Here is a 24,447-nt window from a genome sequence, read left to right as displayed (position 1 = left end):
GGAAGTGCTGGGATAAGAAACTATTACATCCAGCATGAATGGAGGCAGCCTGATGTCATGTGACTCTCTAAAGGGGTGGGTAGCAACCTCAGCCTCTTCTCCTGCACTGAATCTTTCACAGTGTCGGAGGCAGGGGAAACCACCAGGGCCTTTATCGTATATACATAAATATACTCAACTTCAGCCCCCCCTCGCAGTTTTTAAAATGCATTTTGGTGGTCAAATTATTAAATCTAGTACGGCCCTCTTCACAATGAAGCAGAATATGCCAGTGTGCAGCATTTTTGGCTGCATTTGGTAGATCTCCAAGATGAATCAAGGAATTGCAGCAGGCCCAAGACAGTCAGTCTCATTCTGCTGAGAGCCTCTCTGCAGTTTCCCAGGTAGGTTACATAATATCTGAATTTGTACCAATTTTTGACAACCACAGTGCCGTATGAAGTCATATTTTCACCTCGTGGAAGATATCGATGTGTTATTCCTCTGTCTGTACATGTAGACTGAAACAATGGGGAAAATGGAGGCCATTCCAGCTTGAGTTTGCAGATGTAAACTGTCGTTGGCATTCATTAAATAGTCATATGCAACAGTAAATTGTGTCCTTGTCATGTCACCTCTGTCATATATTGCAGTTCTGTTGCGTTTTTTTTTTTTTGTATAGATGTCTTTATTGAGGGCATTAAAAGAAAAAGAAATAAGAGTTACAATAACAATATAATTATCAATATTTTCCCCCCTTTTTTTTTTTACTTGTCATAACATTAATTAAACCAAAATAAATAAATAATGATAATTAAAAAAAAAAAAAAAGTAAATAAAAATAAAAAACAACAGCACACCCTCTCTCCCATATGGTCAATAGATTACATCATTCAAAATCATTTAACATATGTCTATCAATACTAGAACAAAAATGAATAATACATTAAATAATCAAGTCCTGTGTAAACACATTCATTAATATAGTCGATGATTCAGATCATCAGTCCATTAAAAGCAAAAAATCCAAAAAAGGTCCCCAAATAAGGTCAACGTCTCTAGGTTTTTTTCTAACGGAATACAATATTTTTTTTTCTGTTGCGTTTTTATACACAGGTATTCAAATATGTGGTCTGTACCATGAAAGTTTGCTGTATGGTGAACATCAGAAAAGTGTATAAATCCAATCCCTTATTCCCTCTTTTCCCCTGCTTATTTCCTTTCCCTCCATTTCCTCTCTATCTCCCCCACCTCCCCCTGCCTTCGTCTCCCTCCCTCTCTCTCCTCTTTCTCTGCACCACCAGCTGCTGCTCCTGAGCCGGAGTGGAGAGTCCCCTCACCCCACTGCACACACAGAGACAAAAGGCCTGATTCGCCTGCTGAACACTGCCCCCTCTCTCCATCCGTTCCTTCATGCACAGCCGTGGTGGTGGTGGTCCTGGTGTTGGTGGTGGTGGCAGGGGCATTAGGAAAAAAACAAGGCCTGCATGGACTGGGACTAAAATCTAGGACTGACCCCACTGAAGGAGAGAGGGAAATGAGGGAGGAAGGGGAGGTGGGTGAGGCTGAAATGGCTGGGGCTGTTGGAGGCAGGTGCTAAGGCCTCTACAGGAAGACTTTCCCCCTCTCCTGATTATCCCTAAGAGTGGAAAAAAAAATCTCACACGGGTATGCCATATTTACCTCTATATATGCATGAAAGTGCATGTTTTACGTCTATGCTTGTTTCTGTGGGGATGAAAGTGGAGCAGTGTGGCATGAGGTCGATGGAGATCTGGTGCGGGAGGTGCATGAATGTGCCTTGTCTTTTGTTTACATTCTTAGTCCTCATACCACAGTGGTGGGTTTGCTGCTGGGGGCTACGTGGACATATTTAGTCTTCAAAGAGACTACCGTCACGTCTGGTGGGAAAGGTAGGAGGGAAATGGTTAAAGAACAGGCCAGCGTTCAAGACTAAGCTTCAACTCCCATCATCATTACCCAACTCTTCTTTGCAGTGTTTTTAACTATTATTTCCTTACATCACAAGGAATACAGTCGTGGATCATTTTTCCCCTATTTCTTCAAACAATCTGGACACTGTTTTGTTTATATTGTTATGAATCTTTATTTCGGCTTGTACAGAACAAGATGAAAAGGAAGAAAAAACAACATTTCTTTTGCCGAAAAGGTGTAGGCTGAAGCCGTAGCTTATAGGGCCTACCCTTTTTTCTTATGATCAGCAAAAATATGAGACATTAGCTTTTACTCAGTGAAAACAAACAATACATAAAGAAGAAAAAAATAAGTAAGACAAAATATAAAATTGACGTTTCACATCCTAGAATGTTTTTGATAGTATACTTTATAATTATAGTGTTTTATATTTATTTACAGTATTTTCTTTAAACAATTTCTTAAACTTGACGATAGAGCGACACATTTTTAGGTTGTTATTACAACTATTCCAAATTTCTCTAGCCTTAACTGATGTACATCTCTTTTTAATATTAGTTATTGCTGTCGTCATCTCAAACATGAGTTTCCCCCTCAGGTCATAGCGGGTTTCTTTTATCTGGAACAGGTCCTGAATGTAGTTTGGAAGCAGATTCTGCTGGGCTTTAAAGGCAAATGCTATCACTAATGCTTTTTTTTTCTTTTTGCATTCATTACATCCTTTATTTTGTGCCCGACTAAACATTGTTTTTAATTTTGGTCTAATTTCAAGGCTGTGGAGGAAACAAATGACTGATTCTTCCACCTGTTCTTAACAAATTTGTTGTTTTACCAAACATACATGACAAATTGCACCTAGTTCAGTAAAAAGTGCTGCATTTCTACCTGAAGGATGGAAACACTGCTTCTTCCTGTGTGTTTCCAAGGCCGTGCTTTATGTTGGATGACTGGAACCGGCTGAAACCGGTTTGAGGCAGCGTGAAGGTTGACAGGAACAATGCCGTCTCTGTGCTCCACGGGGGTAGAGATAGCCCAGACTGTATCTATGGCAGCCCTTCACAGTGCAGCCACCGGCGACCACAACACAGATGCTATCGCCGCTCGCTACTAGCTGCATGTCGGAGCGCTACGCAGCTCCTTGCAGGGGGCAGCAGGGAGATTTGGGAAGGGATGAGGGCTGGGGGGATGTGGCTGTCTGGGTGTCTGCAAATCTTGAGGCTGAGAGCCTCCCTCATACACACACACACACACACACACACACACACACACACACACACACACACACACACACATAGGCACATGCCTTTTTTACGTGTCTGTTTACATGTCTGTGTGCTGCAAGTGGGGCAGAAAATAGCTGAAGATGATCCCTACCAGGACCACCAACACTCACAACATCCCTGCATGTAACCTGACCCTGTATTCAGGGCCTTTGCCTGGTTGGGAATACTTTTTTCTTTCTTTTTTTTTCCAGGCAGGGTGGGGTAAATGCTTTTGTGTGTTAGTAGATTTGTGACTCTGTGTGTTACAGGATGGAATGAAGAAAAGAGGGGTTTTATAGTGGCTGGACAGGGACGGAGGCAAGAGGGTGAGGAGTTAACTGATTCACTTGCATGTCTATGTCTCCACCAATACACTTTCCTGAGATTGTAGCTGTCGTTAGTGTGTAGATTTCAGGTGGTAATAGTGCATGTGCATTAAACTGGTGATGTCATTAGGCATTCTGTGTGGGTTTTTTTTCTTCATATTTCTCTGCATTAAATCATCTAATCCCTAAATAAGGTTGCTCTTGCTTTCATGGCTGTGACATACTGTTCTTTCCACCAGGCCTTTCTCTCTTCCTGCTGCAGCTTCACACAGCTCAGCAGCCATTTTTTTCCCCCTCACTGCATTTGTTGCCTGCCCTCTTCTTTCATAGCAATTCTCATTCCTTCTCTAGTTTTATTTATATCAACCTTGTGATTATAGACAATCATAACCCAATCACCCAATATTTTTAATGCAAAGCTGATGCTATAGGCTAAAGGTCTACAGTATGTATGTAGATGTGGTTGCCATGCATTTGGATTAAAGAGTAGCACTGGTATATTCGAACATACAAGCATAGCAGCTACATGGATGCACCTTTTATCTCAAACAGATATAAAACAAGCACACAGGCTGGCTGTGCAACAAAAAAAAGCAAAAATGAAGCAACAAAAATAAAGTATCATTGGTGAAAAAGTATCCCCTTATCTCTTGATTATTGTTTGATTAAATTCAGAAATAGGTTTTAATACTGGTTGTATCTGAAAGGCTAAATAGATACAATGCCCTCGTATTTACATTTACACTTATAATTCAGCAAAATACCTGGGGCCTGATTTACTAAAGGTTTGCGTACGTAAAAACGTGTGCAAACTTGACATCACCCGCAAACCAATGTGCAAGCTTATCTACTAACAGCGTGCAAAGAGGACTGCGCCTCTCAAATGAGCAAAATAGCACACGCTGTTCATTTAGTACTTTTGCCCTGATGAATAATCAATATGGGGCGTACCCACCAGAAATCGCTAAATACTGGGAGGGGAAGATGCAAATTGCTCCATTTACCTCACGCAATGAGATTTACCAAGCCTGAAAGTTATTGCGGGGATTGTGATTGCGTCTGTATTTAATACGTTCGAAAGGAAGGTGCTAATCTGGTGCTGCTGTTATTGTGGCAAGGAGGCGACATCGCCAAAATCAAAGAATACGCAGAGAGAGAGTCTTTATTCTGCTGCATGCTATTTTAAAAATGGTTGCACAAGTTTTATTAAAGGCCACTTTTTCTTTAGTTCTTCGCCTTATATCTTGCCACCTTCTTTTATTGTGCCCCCCTCCACTCGCCCACAAGCAGGCCAAGCCTTTGTGCCAAACTTTGTATTTTATTAATTACTTATCTTATTGAACGTGAAATCATCCTTCGTAAATTACATTTAATTAAAACCTGTGCTTATTAATCACAAAACACAGGTTAAACATCATGACCAAATCCGCTCCGACCCGGTGTGTCTGTATCAGCGCAGACAGACTGCAGCTTCTCCTGAATTATGGTTCTGCGTTAAATCGACGGCGTAGCCGTCGTCGTAGGGTCGCGGTGCGGTGTGCGTCGCATCGTACCCTACGCCGTCGGTTCTGCGTTGGTGTGACGCGGAACCATAAATCAGCCAATCAGGGAGCAAGGGGTTGGGGGAGCTGGGTTGATGTTGATCCGCGGACAAAACTTGTTAAGGAGCATCAAACTCACTCTTATCTACGCGGAAATAACGCTAAAATATAAAGAAGGCTTCCCAAAGTGTGATCTATGGTGAAATAGATGGGGCGGCAGTAGCTCAGGTGGTAGAGCGGGTCGTCCAATGATCCGAAGGTCGGCGGTTCGAATCCCGCTCTGTCCCAGTTTGCTGTCGTAGTGTCCTTGGGCAAGACACCTTACCCACCTTGCCCCGTGTGAATGTGTATGAATGTTGGTGGTGGTCGGAGGGGCCGTTAGGCGCGATATGGCAGCCACGCTTCCGTCAGTCTGCCCCAGGGCAGCTGTGGCTACAAATGTAGTTTACCACCACTGGTGAGAATGTGTATGAATGAATAATGATTTCTGTAAAGCGCTCTGGGTGCCTAGAAGGGCGCTATATAAATCCAAGTCATTATTATTATTATTATTAAATAGGAAAATTAAGATGTGCAACTCTTCTAAAGGTGACACATGCATTTAATTGACTTCATGGCGCCAGCCTTGGTGTTTATTATTACGCAAATGTGGAATGTTTGGGTCTGTCTAATTTCGTCAAATTAAATTTGGAGATTCACCGTTCACATTTTTATGTGTATGCGTTGTATGAGAGAGAGATGGAGAGGGCGAGGGAGGGAGAGACGATGCCTGTACGTCGTTGTTTTTTGTTTTTTGGACTGTGGGAGGAAGATGGAGTACCCGGAGGGAACCCATGCAAGCACGAGGAGAACATGCAAACTCCACACAGAAAGACCCCTGCTGGGCCTGAGAGTCAAACCGGGGACATTCTCGCTGTGAGGCAGCAGTGCTGACCACCAAGCCACCGTGCTGCCCCACATCAGACAAAGACTATAAAAGTTTAAAAATCCATAATTTTTTGTAATGTATCTGTGTTTTCCAGGTGACCTTCTCATCAGACCAGGAGAAGGAACATGGGAGATATGAAGACACCAGACTTTGACGACCTGCTGGCGGCCTTCGACATCCCTGACATAGTGGATCCTCAAGCCGCTATTGAATCTGGCCACCAAGATGAACATGGTGGACAACTCAAGCAACCAAGTTGTGGGATAATTCCAAATGAAAATGATACCCACAACCCTTTAAATGTACATGACATTGGGGTCAGCGTGATTGTTAAAAACATCCGAAACAAGGACGCAAGTGATCATGGTCGAACAAGATTAGGGAAAGATGGACAATTCAACCCCCACGCCCCACAACGTTCCATTGACAATGGACTTCATAATAGCCGCTTGCCTATGGTATCACCTGTTGGTCACACCAAGAATGGACTGAAAACTCCCAGAGAAGAGGTACATAAAATCAACAATCCTTCCTCTACCGCCAGTCAGTTCAGTCCAATCTCTAGTGCTGAAGAGTTTGATGATGATGATAAAATTGAGGTAGATGATCCTACAGACAAGCAAGCAGCTCAGACATTCAACAGGCCTGCTGCTAAGATAAAGGACCAGAAACACACACCTTCTCTAGCAGACAGTGCAACTAAGCCCAAGGCAAACAGAGATGACCAAACTGATCAAAACAATAACCACGGGACTGTTAGAGGTTCAAAGTCTAACAATCCCACTGAATCAAATTATTCTGAAGAAGACCTCGAGGGGACCATCCTCAAATCTCAAAGTCAAGAGAAGAAGGATGCCGAAGAGTCATTAGGGCTTGCTGAAGTGTCCAGTATCCCCAAAGTCAGAGCCAGGACTTCCACAAAACTTTCATCTTGTATTGCAGCAATAGCAGCACTCAGTGCCAACAATGTTAGTGCTGAAGACTTAGGTGCTCTGAATTCTCCTACAAAACAGCAAGAATCTGTCAAGCTTGTAAGTAAACCCCAAGCAACAGAGAGACTAGAGGAGCAAGAATCAGCCCAAGAGTTTGGAAAGAAAGCAGTAACAGGATTGCCAGAAAGCCCCTGTAGTATCACAAGTGAGGGCAGCAGCAAAGGTTCTCCTGCCTCAGGCACAGACACCACCCTCATCATCCCGAAGGTCAGGATCAAAACAGTCAAAACTTCATCTGGGCAGATCAAACGTACTGTCACCAGTGTTCTCCCTGAGTTCGATTCTGATGGTCTGAAAAAAACTGATAATATCTGCGTTATGGCAACAACCAGTGCAATTTTCTCAACAGAAACAAGGCCCTCACTGCCAATGACAGTTGTAGCCACCAGTGGCAGACCTTCAATTGAAATAACCAAGCAAATGAAAATTAAACCTGTGGCCACAGCTTTCCTGCCAGTCTCAGCAGTCAAGACGGCTGGTTCACAAGTCATCAACCTTAAACTGGCTAACAACACCACAGTCAAAGCAACAGTCATCCCTGCTGCCTCGGTGCAAACTGCTAGTACTGCCATCTTGAAAGCTGCTAATGTTATCAAGCAAAAAACTGTCATGGTACCTGCTTCCAGTCTGGCTAATGCCAAACTTATCCCCAAGACAGTCCATCTTAGTAACATCAATTTTCTTCCTCAGACAGTGTCTCCTGCCGCTTGTGTTATACAGCAGGCTCTGTCCTCCCCAAAACCTCCCCATCAACAATCACAGCAAGTCAAACAACAGATAACTGTCACTGGCCAGACCACAAAGAATGTCTCTAGGGTCCAAATGTTCACTAGCTCTCAAAGCTCTGTAGTGGATGCTTTCAATAAAGTCCTGAGTAGCATGAATCCCGTTCCTGTGTATGTCCCAAACCTCTCCCCACCAACCTCAGCCTGTATCTCTATACCTTCACGGGGCTACACATGCCTCGAATGTGGAGATTCATTTGCCCTTGAGAAGAGCCTGACACAGCATCACGGACGCCGCAGTGTGCGAATTGAGGTCACTTGCAACCACTGTGCCAAAAGTCTGGTGTTCTACAATAAATGCAGCCTCTTGTCTCATGCCAGAAGCCACAAGGACAAAGGGGTGGTCATGCAGTGCTCACACCTAATTTTAAAACCCATCCCTGCAGATCAGATGATAAGTACATCAAATTCATCAGGACCAGCTACTGTCACATGTACCACCTCTACCTCTCAAGGACCTACAGGTCAAAATCAAGGGAAAGTTTCTGAAAGTGGGAACCAAAACACTGTTGTATCAGCTCCATGCAACGTTCCTCTTGTAGCAGTCATGCCCTTAGAGGATGATGCATCAAAGCTCTACCGGCACAGCCTAAAGTGTATGGAGTGTAATGAAATATTTCAGGATTACAACTCGCTAGCCATGCACTATCAACAAGTGACAGAGTCCAACAGTCAGGTGTGTGCACATAATATAAAGAGTTTTAGGGGGTGGAGTGAGCAGTTCCCCTCCTCTGTGAGTTGTGTCTTGTGCAAAACTGTTATAACTTTGAGGTGCCTACCTAGGTATAGCAAAAGCAACATGAGAAGTTCATTCTGTGTTTTCATAGACATCTGCAAAATCTGAATGGCTGAATCGTTTTTGATTTGCTAGTCATATCAAGAAAGATAAATAAATAAAAGGAATGTCAATTGCATCCCACAGTACATTTGAGTAAAACATCCTTTCACCAGTCTTAAGAATATTCTGCACCAAAGGCAATGAGACAATTCAAAGTGAAAGCCTAAACTAATTTAAGTCATTAGCTCAGTCAGTGTGCTTAAAAGGTATTAAGCAGGGTTTTAATCTTATATTAGTTGAATTTAACAAGTGTAGCATCATGCATTTCTGAGTGACTTCATCATACTGTCGGCAAATGAGAGATTATATTATGTTAAGAATTATTATCATTCCAGAAAACTATGAGGATTTACTGATAATTATATCTCTTATTTTTTTTTTATCTCATAGAAGACATGCACCATTTGCAAAATGCTTCTTCCAAATCAGTGCAGCTTCCTATCACACCAGCGAATCCACCAGCACAAGTCTCCTTATATCTGCCCCGAGTGTGGTGCCAGTTGTCGCTCTGTTCACTTCCAGTCCCACGTCACCAAGAACTGCCTGCACTACACCCGCAGCGTCGGTTACCGGTGAGGCTATCTCAACTAAAACCAGAATGATGTAAACTAGCATTTTCCATTGTGTTGAAATAGTTTCCAAATTTTGAAAGCTTATGTCTTTTTTTATATAAGAAAACTCAAATGTCTCTTGCTTCTCCATTTTCCCACTCAAAGTGCCACTTAAATTGTCATTTTTAATTACAGCTATTCATTTTTTACATTAGGTTTGATCCATCTTGACAATTAATTTTGGGTGAAATTGAAACTTATTAAGGGGACCAAAAATGAAAATCACTACTTTTATGTTGAATAATTTAAGACACAAGCCATTAAAAATGAATATTTCCCTGATACTGAATGTGTCTGGACACTTATTGTCCATCCACACCATCTATGACTCGTCCATCAAACCATCTAAAATGCCTTTAAAGATCACTTCCAATGTATTTTCTTTTAAATACAAATATATAAAAATACATCTGAAATAATTAAAATGAAATAATGAAAAACAATTTGAGCTAATTTGAGCTAAGCTAATATTAGCTTGTCAGCTTTAATAGTGTTGGCATGATGTAAATCTCGACTAATCCTTGTTTAAGGCATGACTAAATGTGACGAATGTTATTCACCTTAGTAACAATTTGATCAATTTGTTACTATCAGATCAGAGTTTGCGTGGCTTTAACAAAAGATCATACAGTTTATTTCATTTAGAAAAGCATAAATTGGCATAAGATCAGGCTAGATGATTTTTCAACTCACTCAAATTGTTTCATTTAGAATTGAATTGTGTAGCTGGCAAACACTAATGCAAAGCATAACATTTTAACCTACAATATTGTATGATAACAGAAAACTGGTTTGCAGGATGCAGCAGAAACAGAATCACAGTATTGAGCCCGTTAGCACCATAGTGGCTAACTTCTTAATCTGGCAAAAATGTGTTAGGTGACTTAGATTTAACATATCTGTATACTGGCTTGCTATTGTATAAACACATTTGTATTTGTTTACTATACTTATATATAATATTGATCAAATATATTTACCTTAGAAATCATCCTACGTTCTAAGGGGCGCTGATTGCTCCCCATCATAAACTGGTCTTCTCAGAGTAAAACACAAGAGTAATACAGAGAATTTTCTCAAAGGATCAAGTTGCTGATACATCATGTTCCGATTCAGATGGCCGGGCACTCATTGGTCAGAAAAATGCACTTATAAACTAATGTTTCTAGTCAGAGGAATGAGCTACGCTAACTTCTACACTAAACTATTAAACTGTTAAACTATTTATGTCTGTGAAGTTTGTGAAGTCATTCTCGCCATGTCTCCATCCTGTCTCCCTCCAGCTGTGTCCACTGCAGTGTGGTCTTTACTGATGTCACAACTCTTAAGTCCCACATCCACAAGACTCATTGTGAGATCTTCTATAAATGTCCTCTCTGCCCCATGGCCTTCAAGTCTGCACCGGGAACACAGTCGCATGTATACACACAACATCTAGGAGTGAAGCCAGGAGAGCCCAAGTAGGTCCATGCGACGGTGTATTAATATTGTATTATATATATATATATATATAATATTGTATTATATATATATATATATATATATATATATATATATATATATATATACGGTATATTTATGTGAAAAAGTGTTCCTGATTTCTTTTTTTTTTGCATGTTTGTCACACTTAAATATTTCAGATCATCAAACAAATCTACATATAAGACAAAGATAACACAAGTAAACACAAAACAAGTTTTTAATTGAAGATGTTTATTATTAAAGTTATTCTATGCAACTTCCTAGAGCTAGCAAGATTTGAAAGTGGCGCCTCCTCTAAGCCCCGCCCCCCCCGCCCCCACCCACGAGCGCTCCGTCCAAAGCCACGCCCCCACAAACACGAACGCGCATACGATTATTAAGCCTACGGTGTACCCTACGGCGTAGCCTACGGCGTACCCCTCCGCCGCGCGGCTGGCGGAGCCGTGCACCGGCGCTCTCCGCTCTCGCCGTGATGGAGACGCCTACATCCCCACGGACCCCATGCAGCTTCCGAGCCGGAGCTGCAGCGGCTCTTCACGGCTGCTGCGGCTCTTCGTGTCCCAGCGGGCTGCTGCTGGGCAGAGAGTGCTGCAGCAGCCCGGACGGCTAACGGCTCTGCTCCCCGCAGAGGGGAGGGAGGGGGGTTACACTGGGACACTGTGAGCCCAGGAGGACCCGTGCGAAGTGGACACGGGGGGCTGGAAGCGAGTGCGCGCATGGGACAGGGCGGGGGGGCGTTTTTAAAATGAAGGCATCTGATTGGTTCTTTCCCTTCCTGGACCTGGACCAATCCGTTTCATTCGGACCGAATGAGCGGGGCTTAGAGGTGCCTCTTTCAAATCTTGCTAGCTGATCAGGGATCAGGGATTTTTGTTGCATAGAATACCTTTAAGGGGAGAAAAAAAATCCAAAGCTACATGGCCCTGTGTGAAAATGTGATTTCCCCCCCTGTTAAAACATAAATTACCTGTGGTCTATCACATCTTTGGAAAGCTGGGTTAAATTTCTCTAGCCACAGCCAGGCCTGATTACTGCCACACCTGTTCTCAATCAAGAAATCACTTAAATAGGACCTGCCTGAAAAAGTGAAGTAGACCAAAAGATCCTCAAAAGCTAAACATCATGATGCGATCCAAAGACTTTCAGGAACAAATGAGAAACAAAGAAATTGAGATCTATCAGTCTGGAAAAGGTTACAAAGCCATTTCTAAAGCTTTGGGACTCCAGCGAACCACAGTGAGAGCCATTATCCACAAATGGAGAAAACATGGAACAGTGGTGAACCTTCCCAGGAGACCGGCCGACCAAAATGTCCCCAAGAGCAGCGACGACTCATCCAAGAGTCACAAAAGACGCCAGAACAACATCCAAAGAACTGCAGGCCTCACCTGCATCAATTAAGGTCATTGTTTATGACTCCACCAAAAGAAAGAGCCAGGGCAAAAATGGCCTGCATGGCAGAGTTCCAAGACCAAAACCACTGCTGAGCAAAAAGAACATAAAGGCTCGTCTCTGTTTTGCCAGAAAACATCTTGATGATCCCCAAGACTTTCGGGAAAATACTCTGTGGACTGATGAGATGAAAGTTTATCTTTTTGGAAGATGTTTCAGAAAAGGAACATCATAGCAACAGTAAAGCATGGTGGTGGTAGTGTGATGGTCTGGGGCTGTTTTGCTGCTTCAGGACCTGGAAGACTTGCTGTGGTAAATGAAACCATGAATTCTGCTGCCTACCAAAACATCCTGAAGGAGAATGTCAGGCCATCTGTTTCGTGACCTCAAACTGAAGTGCACTTGGGTTCTGCAGCAGGACAATGATCCAAAACACACCAGCAAGTCCACCTCTGAATGGCTTAAGAAAAACAAAATGAAGACTTTTGAGTGGCCTAGTCAAAGTCCCGACCTGAATCCCATTGAGATTCTGTGGCATGACCTTAAAAAGGCGGTTCTGCTCCAAAACCCTCCAATGTGGCTGAATTACAACAATTTTGCAAAGATGAGTGGGCCAAAATTCTTCACAGTGCTGTAAAAGACTCATTGCCAGTTATGGCAAATGCCTGATTGCAGTTGTTGCTGCTAAGGGGGGCCCAACCAGTTAGGGCAATCACTTTTTCACACAGGGCCATGTAGGCTTGGATTTTTCCCCTTAATAATAAAACCCAGGGATTAAAGCAAAAAAAAATCCCAGGACGGAAAGTTTTCAGACCCCCCCCCCCCCGTTGCGATTGAAAACGTTATAATCCATTCCTGAGAGTTCATTTTTTAATCCAGTGGCAATATCCGTGCTAGTAGATACTTTTTATGTAGACTAATAATGACAGGGGTTTCTAAACGAGGCACTGCACTACAGACTCGCTACATAACTTTGAACAAAGCATCTGAAATTAAAATGCAGATATACAAGCGCGTCACATTCGTAATGCAACGTAGGCTTGTAGCTCCGCAGTGTTTACATTGCGGCACACCGACATGCGACGAGGTCTGGCGCTGAGTTATGGTTCTGCGTCACACCAACGCAGAGCACACGGCGTAGCTTACGCGGCGACACGCACCGTACGGCGCGCGTCGCCGCGTAAGCTACGCCGAGGCCTACGGCGTAGGTTCGCGTCGGTTTAACGCGAAACCATAATTCAGGCTTCACAGCGCGACTCCACTGTCCGCCGGCGCGCGCCCGGCTCGTCGCCACGCCGACTCCGCGCTCATTTAATACATTTATAAAGCCCATATATTTATAAAGCCCCACCTGGCCGAGCTCTAACACTGAGGCCATGGTAGATTTAGGTTACACACGGACACGCGGCACTGTTGACTTTTTTTCCCTGCCGGCTCTGCTCATTCGCAACGTGACCAGATCCGGCTCTGCGTCGATTTAACGCAGAACCATAATTCAGGCTTCACTCACTGCCGCAACGTGTTGCCTCCAGTCATTTCAATGAGAAGCACACGCAAACACTGCATTGCATATTCAGCGCCGCACAGAGGCTCCCAAATGGAAATGATTTTGGATTTCTGAATGAATGGATAGATACGTCGCTTATTTTTTGCATATTATGTTTTTCTTTTCTGGCCTGGCGCATCGCGTTTTCGAGTCCGTTGTTTAGGGATTCTTTTTTTTTTCCCCCGTTCCGCGGAAATTTTTTTGCTGAGACCAAAATCCGCGGAAGATTCTGATGCCTGGTTATTAGGTGTCAGGTTACGTGCATCTAAAACCAGAGGAGAACTTTACTGTGTGTGCACAGCCAACAGCTGATTGACTGCAGTGGGCGCCGTTCGACAAGTCACCGCGGCGCTACAGACACCCCGGTGTTCATATTTTTTGTCGGATTTGCGCTGATCTCATAAAAAAATATCCCAAAAAAATCCCCAGGACGGAAATCCGTACCCAGTACGGAGAACTTTAATCCCTGTAAAACCCTTCATTTAAGAACTGCATTTTGTGTTTACTTGTGTTATCTTTGTCTAATATTTAAAGGGGACCTATTATGAAAAACAGGTTTTCTCTTGCTTTAACATATATAAAGTGGTCTCCCCTCAGCCTGCCAACTCAGAGAAGGAGGAAAGCAACCAAATTCTGCAGTGTCTGTACAGCCGCCCGGATGAGCCGTCCAGTCTGATGTGGATCTACGAGCAGTTCAGATTCTGCTCCCTTTCGTTACGTAACCAAAATGCAAACCACGCCCACAACTATGAAACCGTGTAACTGCATACGAGCGTCCGACTATCGTGTCGCACTGCGTGACATCGGACACTCTCTATCCATCTCCCTCCAGCAGCTGCCACTTTATTGAGGTTTTTGTAGTGAAATGAGGAGGAATCATAGAGATAACTTCTCATTTCAATTAACTGGATCAGCCGTTCCTCATCCATGACTGTTTCCTACAGCGCTTTCAACCGGCTTTCAACGTGAGCGGCAGGAAATGGCCAGCTAATAAATAAAATAAAATAAAATAAATAAAGCAATGGAATTGATTTTGTTGCTGATGCTCGCTCGCATCGCATGCAGTTATGACACGGTGTTAGGACACGGTAACTCCGCCGGCCGGAGCTTCCACCATCTTTTCATAGCGGTGTATTGCGTCATTCAGGCAGCCAATCAGCACAGGCAGCCAATCAGCACAGTGCCTCATTATCATATCCCCGCCCACTCAGAATCCCGCATAGATAATGAGGTTAGAGAATGGGAAGATAAAGACATGGCTCAGAGGCTGAACAATTTAGCAAAAACAATCAATAACTTGTTTTTAAGACATTCAAGGCCTGTTTAAAATAGGGATTAGAAGCCATAATAGGTCCCCTTTACAATTGTTTGACGATCTGAAACTTTTAAGTGCAACAAACATGCAAAAAAATAAGAAATCAGGAAGGGGGCAAACACTTTTTAATATGTATATATATATATATATATATATATATATATATATATATATATATATATATATATATATGTGTGTATATATATGTGTGTACAGTTATGTGAAAAAGTGTTCCTGATTTCTTATTTTTTTGCATATATATATGTATACAATTGATAAATTTACAGCTCCTCAGAGTGGTTCCATGAGCTACCAAATCATGGGATATAGAGTTTTTCACAAACTGCTTCTGTGCTTCTAGTTGAGCTTTTATTGAATTAATAATGACTGTAACATGTTGTTCATCCAGTATTATAGTATTATAGTAGATTTTTCATTACGTTGTGACGGTTAAACCCTCAAATTGAAAGAGGGTGTACTCTCTTTTTCATATGACTGTACAACCACATGCTCTTTGCGTCACAAAAGCCTATCCCGTTTTAACCTAATACCCATGTCCATTTCTTGTATGTGTGTAAAATCAATCCTGTTGTCTCAACAATAACATGATTGGTGGATTTTAGATGTGGTGGCTTAACTTGGGGTTCATTTTCCACATGGCAACCTTTTACTGCCTTATACAATGTTTGACATACGTAGCTCTGATGATACACTTGTGCAGGAGCAGCTGTTCTTGTAGCCATGTGAGGTTTTAACCTTGATTGTGTCATAATAGTTTTGGGTTTCATCTTGCAACAAACTCCACGGTTTTAAGTGTCCCTTTTGTTTCTTGTGTGATTTAAACATTACGTGAGGCAATTACAAGTGTAGCCAAATACTGCATTGTTGAATAAGAAAAAAAAACAGTACCATTTGCCCAATAACAGCTACTTTTGATACGTTGAGACTTTTTGTCCATGAGATGAGAGGCAGGGTTTTTTTTGTACAGTAAATATTGTTTCCTGTCTTCCAGGTTGATCTATAAATGTTCCATGTGTGATACCGTGTTCACTCTGCAGTCCCTGCTGTGCACACACTTCGATCAGCACGTCATCAATCATGAAGTTCCAGTTTTTAAATGCCCTGACTGTTCAATGCACTATGCACAGAAGCAGCTCATGTTGGATCACATCAGGGTAGGCTTTCAAAAAATATGTTTGAAGGTTATTATATATCCTGACAAAGCTATATAATGAAACCACATTTAACTTCCAATTAACTTGAAATCATACCATTTTCTGTGACATTTAAAGTCAGCCACATGGTTAACGATTTTGTTAAGTGCTTCATGACATGTCAGAAGCTGAAGTCATAATTGTGCTATTTTTCAGGCCATCCATGGAACCCTAAAGACCATAGAGGGTCCACCAAACTTGGGTCTCAATCTCCCGCTCAGCACAAAGCCCACCAACGGCAACTGCCCCAATATTAACATCAGCAAAGATGGCGGGCATGTCAATGGGCAAGAAAAGGGAGAAAAGAAGTCTTCGTCTTCACCGCCAAGGAAAACCAAGAGCAGGTGTTCACCGGACTTCAAGGGCCCTCCCAGTTTAGGATACACATGTGGAGAATGCAGTAGCCCCTTCAGCTCCAGGGAGCTCTTTGTGACACACATGAGGCGAGAACATGGCAAGGTGAAGGTTTGAAACCACACCCTTAAGAGGGTTCCTATTTGGTATTTTGACTGGAACTTTTTTTTTTTTTATAAAATATTTTTATCCCGATTTCTTTCCCATTATATCACCCAGTGCTCTACCTACGTGACAGTCCTGGGCATTGCCATCCTCTACCAACCCCGGGAGGCCCCGCACTGAGCTCAGGTCTCCTTACTCTGAGGAGTGAGCAGGCCGCATCTTTTCACCAGACAGGGTGGGGCTTCTCCGGCCGGACGTAGCGCGTGGAAGGATCACGTTATTCCGGCCGGATCCTCCCCACCCCATCTGGCGCCCCGGTTGGCCAGAGGGGGCAGTGTGTAGCCCAGGACTGCTGCATGTTTTTGTGAGGGTAGCTCACACTAGCTACCCAAGGGAACACGGGGAGAACATACAAACTCAACACAGAAAGGCCCTTTCGCCAACCCCACCCAGGGTGTGGGGGCTGAAGTCATGGGGGAACTTACACGCACTTCAGCACCCTCAAATTAACAGAAAAAAAAACAGAAATGTAGAAATGTAGGAAAGATCATTGCGGCCTAGTGCAGAGATATCCTGGCAGAAAACCTCTTCCAGAGTGCTCAGGACCTCAGACTGGGCCGAAGGTTCACCTTCCAACAAGACAATGGCTGCGTCCGAAACTGCATACTTCCACCCTAATGAGTATGCAAAATGATTATGCGAGATTTTTTAGTGCGTCCGAAACATTAGAACGTACTCAATAGTATGCTCTATCCATACTCATTCCGGAGAAATTTATTAGTATGGATTGATGGACACTAGCTAAGCAGAAACTTCCCACAATGCAATGCAGCAGTGTTTGGTTGCTAAGTGATACGTATATGTCATAAGTATAATATTAAGTATAATAATATTATTATATAATATTAATATTATAAAATTTGTATATAATTATATATATAATTATATAATGTCATCTTGTTTCAGCCAGGATAAACGGGAAATAGCGGAGCGCTGCTACTGCTGCTGTGACACGTCACTTCCTCCCAACGACAGGAAGTGAAATGTGCGCTCTTAATAGTACGTCCAAATTAATGCATACTACTGATATTTACTCAAAAGTGTGCCAAACTTAAGTATACTTTTTAGTTTAGTATGGCATTTCGGACGCACCGAATGACCCTAAGCACACAGCTAAAATAACAAAGGAGTGGCTTCGGAACAATTCTGTGACTATCTGTGACTATTTTTGACTGGCCCAGCCAGAGCCTTGACCTAAACCCAATTGAGCATCTCTGGAGAGATTTGAAAATGACTGAAATGACAGAACTGGAAAGGATCCCCAAATCCAGGTGTGAAAAACGTGTTGCATCATTCCCAAGAAGACTCATGGCTGTACTCATTCAACAGGGTGCTTCTACTCAATACTGAACAAAGGGTCTTAATACTTCTACCATGTGATATTTCAGTTTTTCTTTTTTATGAATTTGCAAAAATTTCTACTTTCCTGTTTTTTCTGTCATGCTGAGTGTACATTAATGAGAAATAAAATTCACTTTTTTTTTTTATTTTAGCAAGTGGCTGCAATGAAACAGAGAGGGAAAAAATAAAGGGGTCTGAATACTGTCAGTACCTACTGTAGTTTTGTGGTTAAGTCATGGATTTAAACAAAAATGTCAAAAAAGAGAGAAAAACCTATGAAGTGAGAAGAGATATGAAGAAACAAAAGATAAAAGGGAAGGGACACAAAAGGCTGATTTGCCTAATGTATGCACCTCCACAAAAGTAATGAATTTACATCTGTTATTAACAGTTCAGGCCATAGGCAAGTTGTATTGCAGATGCCATATTTAACTCAGAAAATCGTTTTGAGGGATGCTTTTCCACTTTGTTTTTGGAGCATTTTTAAAACTTATCTCAATCAGACATGCTTGCTTTCAAATTGCAGATATTGAAGAAACATCCGTGCCAACAGTGTGACAAGTCTTTCAGTTCTTCACACAGTCTGTGCAGACACAACCGACTCAAACACAAGGGACTACGGAAGGTCTACACTTGCTCGTGAGTATTTACATTTGTTAATTAACTTCACAGAAAACCATGCATCACCTCTTTTATAAGTCTGTGTGAATTGTCAAGATTTAATCGACAAGTTTCACACTCTAAGTAAATGATAGTAAAAGCAGACATTTGATAAACATTTTCACATTTCATGCCTCTATAAGCAGCTCCAATTACTTTGAAAAGGCACACAAAAAATGCATACAATATTCATACAAAAGTCACTAAAAACAATGTAACCCTTATAACTGTGTATTTGTTTTTAATGTGTTTATTTATTTTTGAAAGGCATTGTCCAGCTCTGAGCCAGACCTACACTAAAAGGGCGCTCCTGGATCAGCACATTCAGATGATGCATGGACTTAAATGCCCAGGAGGAAAGACTGATAACGTCGACACTGGAGCCGACAAGCGAGCGGTACTGTGGCACAAATCACTATGTATCCTCAAATATTTTACTGATACATCCAAGATCGAAACTATTAGCATACTGACAATAAATAATCAGCAGTGTTGCCTTTGTGACTTACTACTGATGCTAGTGCAGGGATCGGCAACCCAACATGTTGAAATGTTGGACCAAAAACACAAAAAACTAATATTTCTGGAGCCGCAAAAAAATGAAAAGTCTTGTATAAGCCTTAGAATGAAGGAAATACATGCTGCATGTTTCTATATTAGTTATAACTGGGGGAAGATTTTTTTTTTCATGATGCACTTCGAGAAAAAATTGGAAATGTCGAGAAAAAATTCAAAATGTCAGAAAAAAGTAAAAATGTCGAGAAAAAAGTCGAAATGTTGAGAAGTAAAAATGTCGAGAAAAAAGTAAAAATGTCGAGAAAAAAGTAAAAATATCGAAAAAAAAGTTGAAATGATGAGGAAAAGTCAAAATGGCGAGAAAAAAGTTGAAATGTTGAGAAAAAAGTAAAAATGTCGAGAAAAAAGTCGAAATGTCGAGGAAAAAGTCAAAATGTTGAGATTAAAAAGGAAAGGAAAAATGAAAAGAGAAAAAAAGAAAAGGAAAAAAGAAAGGAAAAAATAAGGAAAAAAAGAAAAAAAGAAGAAAAAAAAGGAAAAAAGAAGAAAAAAAGGAAAAAAAAAATCATTTTTGAAAAAGCTCCAGGAGCCACTAGGGCAGCGCTAAAGAGCTGCATGCGGCTCTAGAGCCGCGGGTTGCCGACCCCTGCGCTAGTGTCTCATACCACGTGCCTCTTAGGGGATCTTAGCCCATTTTTCAACAACAAATCGTTCTGAACTGTGTGGTTTCTGAGCATGGACTTTACCCTTAAACTCCAAGAGTGTGAATAGGAGAATCTATGACAGAACTTTTTCTGGACTGTTATTTTGGTGTCCTTCAAAAAGGTTTGCACAAATGGAAATGTATGTTTAGGCATCAACATCTAAAAAGACCCAAAGCATCTTCCAGCAAGACACTGCTGCCTTGTCCGAAGTTAGCAGCAGTAGATTACATTATTTACATTATTCCTCATAACATTTCACATAATCCTCTTTTGTCATGATCCCATGCACCTGAACAGAGTTCCCGGTGCCTGAAGCAGTCCCACATCATTGTACTCTCACTGCCATGTTTCAGTCTGGGTGTTGTATTTCTTCGTATTGAAGGCCTCTCCCTTCCATCGCCAAACGAAAGCAGCATCCATGTGCTCAAAGTCAAACCAATGAATCTTGGTTTTATCAGATCCAAGACCAGACTTTTAAAATGAATCCCATTGTTTCAGATGCTTGCAGGCAAACTTGAGTCTGGTTTTGATGTGCAGTGTAGGAGCAGTGGAGTGCTTCTTGGATGACGATCTCAAAGGGCACCAACAGTCATCAACTCCAGAAAAAAACACTTCAGCTAATATCTTCTTTGTCCGCCTTTGCAGATTGCTGTTAATATCTCTTGCTACGTTGCTCCGTGATAATCTTGCACTGTCTAATTTATCTCCCTGTACTTTACAGTGACTCAATGTAGAGTTTCTGCAGCCACAGTGAAACGCGTGGAAATGGCAGTATAACCTTCCGCCTTTAGATGAGCATCCTCTATCTTCTATCTGAGTTTCAGTCTGATTTGTTTACTTCTTGGCATAGTGATATTACTTTTTAGTGAGGTTTTAAGAGCATGAGCTCTGCTTGTGGAGTCCTTCAAAATTAAAAGATGATTGATTGCTCAGGTTTGGTTTGAAGCCAAAATTTCCATGGAGGGTAATAGTTTTGATCGCCTCAATTTGCACTACATTTCAAAAAGATTAAAATCTCTATTTTACATTCAGAAGTGAATAGGGGTCTAAAGGCTGGATTATGGTTCTGCAACAAATCGACGCAGAGTGTGCGCCGCAGGTTGTGCCGCGTCGCGTACCCCACGCCACGCCGCACGCCACGCCGTGCTTCCCTCAAATTGTAACTATGCGTCGAGAGGTCGCAGACCAAACGCAGACCGAGAGGGCTGTGATTGGTTCGCTTGGTAGCAACGCATTTCCGGTTCCGGTTCGTGAAGCAGTAGTGAACTTTCAGCGCTCTTTTCTTCGTGTATGTGTGATTTATTTTGTTTTGTTTTGTCAAAGAGTTGTCCTTATCTCTTTGATTCATTGTGACCGGAAAAGTCGGTTAAACCATTCAGGAAAAGGCGAAATGGAGTGACGGAGAAGTTTGGAGGGTTCACGACGGCGTCGCGGCAACGGCGTGTGCTCTGCGTTGGTGTAACGTAGAACCATAATCCAGCCTTTAGACCAGGGGTCGGCAACCCAAAATGTTGGCCATATTGGACCAAAAACACAAAAAACAAATATGTCTGGAGCCGGCAAAATGAAAAGTCTTGTATAAGCCTTAGAATGAAGACAACACATGCTGCATGTATCTATATTAGTTAGAACTGGGGGAAGATTTTTTTTTCATTGTGCACTTTTCGAGAAAAAAGTCAAAATGTCGAAAAAAAGGACAGAAGGAAAAAAAGAGAAAAAGAAGGAATGTCGAGAAAAAAGTCGAAATGTTGGGAAAAAAGTCAAAATTTCGAGAAAAAAGTTGAAATGTCGAGATTAATGTTGAAGTACAATGTCGAGAAAAAAGTTGAAATGTTGAGAAAAAAGTCGAAATGTCCAGATTAAAAAAGGAAAAAAAAGGAAAAAAAGAAGAAAAAAAGGTCAGAAGGAAAAAAAGAGAAAAAGAAGAAAAAAAGGAAAAAGGAGAAAAAAAAATTTAAAAAAAAGGTCATTTTTGAAAAAGCTCCAGGAGCCACCAGGGCGGCGCTAAAGAGCCGCATGCGGCTCTGGAGCCGCGGGTTGCCAACCCCTGCTTTAGACATTCAGGAAAGTTTTTCTGTAAAATAATGCAATGATTGATTGGAAATTTGTGAAATGTTCTGTAGTTTGTTGGTTGGTTTGTAAAATGTTGTGTTTTCTTCCTACTTGCTTTTGAATTGTGTTTACTGTTGTTTTGTTGTGTTTTTATTTTTTATTCTTTTGTTTTCTGATCTTGTTTTTTTCCCGTGTTTTGTGAACTTGAATTTAGTTGCACCTTCTAAAACCTTTATTTCATTTTCAGGACCAGAGTCCTAAAAGGAAGCCAGAGGAAAAGGAGGGGTCTCCTGGGGTAGATTGCAGGAGTTCAGACTCGCGACCACTGAAGAGGCTCAAGGTGAACATCCTCAAGCTTCACAAATGTGCAGTCTGTGGGTTCACCACTGAGGACATCCCTGCTTTCCATGAGCATATTCCCCAACACAAATCCGACGGCTCGTCCTACCAGTGTAAGGAGTGCGGCCTGTGCTATACCTCCCCTCGCTCACTGGCCAGACACCTCTTCATCGTCCATCGGCTGAAGGAGCCAGGGGGTCTCGGCCGATACAACGGACGGGGCAAAGAAGATGAAGAAAGTCAAAGAGAAAACCAGTTAGATGTTACAGACGAGAACGATGATGGGACGCCAAATACAAAATGCAAAGTGTGTGGGAAGATATTTGAAACAGAAGGACACTTGAACACTCATATGAGGACACATGGGATGGCGTTTATAAAGTCAAAGAGACTGAGTGCAGCCGAAAAATGAGTGGTACGCCCTCTGTAATCATTCCATACGTTCATGAAGCCTAAGGTTCCTTCTATCACTGTCGTTACTCTGTAAATACATGGTGTTGTAGTGTATGACAATATGTATACATATGGAATATGTCCTATACATCAAAGCCTTCATCAAAGTTTTATGTACCTTTCACTAAATGAACAAGATAGTTTTTGTACAGATAGAGATGTTTCTATAACTCTTGAATATACCTTTTTTTTAAAGAAAGCCCTTTATTTTAAATTGTTTCCAATGTTGTCTTGTCACTATTAGTAGATCACGTAAGAAACTATTGCAGTGATATGATTATTTGTCATATAATCAGCAGTATTCTCAAGTTCCAGTGCTGCTAATGTTCAACAAATGTTTTCTACAGGAAAATATAAAACTCTCGAAGCTTCCAATGTCCATGACTGAGGTCTTATAGTTCAACCTATGTTTTAAGTCTTATGCACAACCCATGTACTTCTTCAAAGCTCAGTTTTTATAATAAGATACTGACTTCGCCGTCAGTGCTGAAATTAAATCCCTGCAATAACCTAGAACAGTTAAAGGAGCTTGAGGCCGGATTGTGGCAGGATTTATGAAAAAAATCTGTATACGTTTTAAGTTTTCTAGTAATAATGTCAGATGAAGCGTTCCAAACCAAAAAGAATGTTTCCTCTAGTGTATCTTTCCTTTGCCTTGAACAGGCTGTGTGCTGCAAAATGTGCTGCAAATTCGGTCCCGAATTTCCCGCGCTGGGCTGCGGATGTGACGTCACATGACGCTGCATGCGCGTTCTCCCCGTTCTCCCGTGCCGGCTTCACTGTTGGCTGCAGTACCCCCAACGGCCGTCGTGGTGAAGGGTGGCGCTAGAGAGTCTCATTTCTTAAAAGGAGCCTCATGCTCCTTTAAAAAGAAAAAAAATCCAGACAATCAGTTACAAAAAGCTGCATCTTCGACTTATTAAATTATATACATTTACACGTAAAAGCCACTTACAGCAGTTAATGGATAATAATTGCAAACACAGTTATATATTTTAAAGATAAATGTGGGCCAATTTTGTGTTTTAAAACATATTTTGTACAAGACTACAAAACCTTTTAGGTTGATTTCCTCATACACTGTAAATGGCAGCTCTTTGAAATTACACTTTTCCATGAAAACCAGGCATTTGGTTTTTTTGGAAAGTGGTTTTCTTTACAGAACATAAGTGTGAATTAGTCTTACGGTCAATAAAGAATTGTAATGACGGTCTCTGAAAACCATGTTTACGTGATACTTTCATTATTATTATTATTATTATTATTATTATTATTATTAACATTTTTATTATTATTATTATTATTATTATTATTATAAACCTTTTATTAAGTTTTGGGGTTAATGTGGATTATACTGAATGTTGACTGAGAGAAATCACAGAGGAGATTTCTTTGAATGTAAACTTTCCATAAACTATCACTTTATGCTTCTCCATAATTCCAATAAGACTCTGACGCTTGACGCTGTAAAACTGCATGTGAGACTCAGTCTGTGCATTGTGTGTTGACTAGAATGTGTCTTGCTGCTGCTGCTGTTTTTAGCATACCTGATACTTGTGTACAAAGTTGTTCTTTATGTTAATAAAGGATGAAATCTGCCAGGAGCAACACGTTGCCAAATGCAAATGAGACATCAACTTTTCTGTGTGAAAATCATTCATGTATTAATCTCTAGCTAAAGTGATGACAGCTAGCCATTTGAGCTCTTTCTCCTTTC

The 24,447-nt window shown here is 41.6% G+C and overlaps 1 protein-coding gene across 1 annotated transcript; it reads left to right on the top strand.

Moving 5' to 3' along the window:
- Positions 1-307: 307 nt before the first annotated feature.
- On the top strand, positions 308-23,254 carry znf532 (zinc finger protein 532). Its single transcript, XM_061733264.1, has 11 exons — positions 308-383; positions 1,284-1,647; positions 3,446-3,502; positions 6,066-8,424; positions 8,977-9,158; positions 10,481-10,657; positions 15,945-16,107; positions 16,303-16,605; positions 18,533-18,645; positions 18,934-19,063; positions 22,186-23,254. The coding sequence occupies exons 4-11, from the start codon at positions 6,097-6,099 to the stop codon at positions 22,687-22,689; spliced, it is 3,900 nt and encodes a 1,299-aa protein (XP_061589248.1). The 5' UTR covers positions 308-383; positions 1,284-1,647; positions 3,446-3,502; positions 6,066-6,096; the 3' UTR covers positions 22,690-23,254.
- Positions 23,255-24,447: the final 1,193 nt, after the last annotated feature.

The sequence above is a fragment of the Cololabis saira genome, chromosome 11, assembly GCF_033807715.1.
Source record: "Cololabis saira isolate AMF1-May2022 chromosome 11, fColSai1.1, whole genome shotgun sequence".
Lineage (NCBI taxonomy): Eukaryota > Metazoa > Chordata > Actinopteri > Beloniformes > Belonidae > Cololabis > Cololabis saira.
This window is presented reverse-complemented; position numbering and strand designations above follow the sequence as displayed.

Excerpts from the sequence above, each read along its gene's own strand:
- znf532 (XM_061733264.1), top strand. The coding sequence starts at position 6,097 with ATGGGAGATATGAAGACACCAGACTTTGACGACCTGCTGGCGGCCTTC. Across the intron at positions 8,425-8,976 it reads TGACAGAGTCCAACAGTCAG|AAGACATGCACCATTTGCAA; the intron begins GTGTGTGCACAT and ends TTTATCTCATAG. Across the intron at positions 19,064-22,185 it reads CTGGAGCCGACAAGCGAGCG|GACCAGAGTCCTAAAAGGAA; the intron begins GTACTGTGGCAC and ends TTTCATTTTCAG.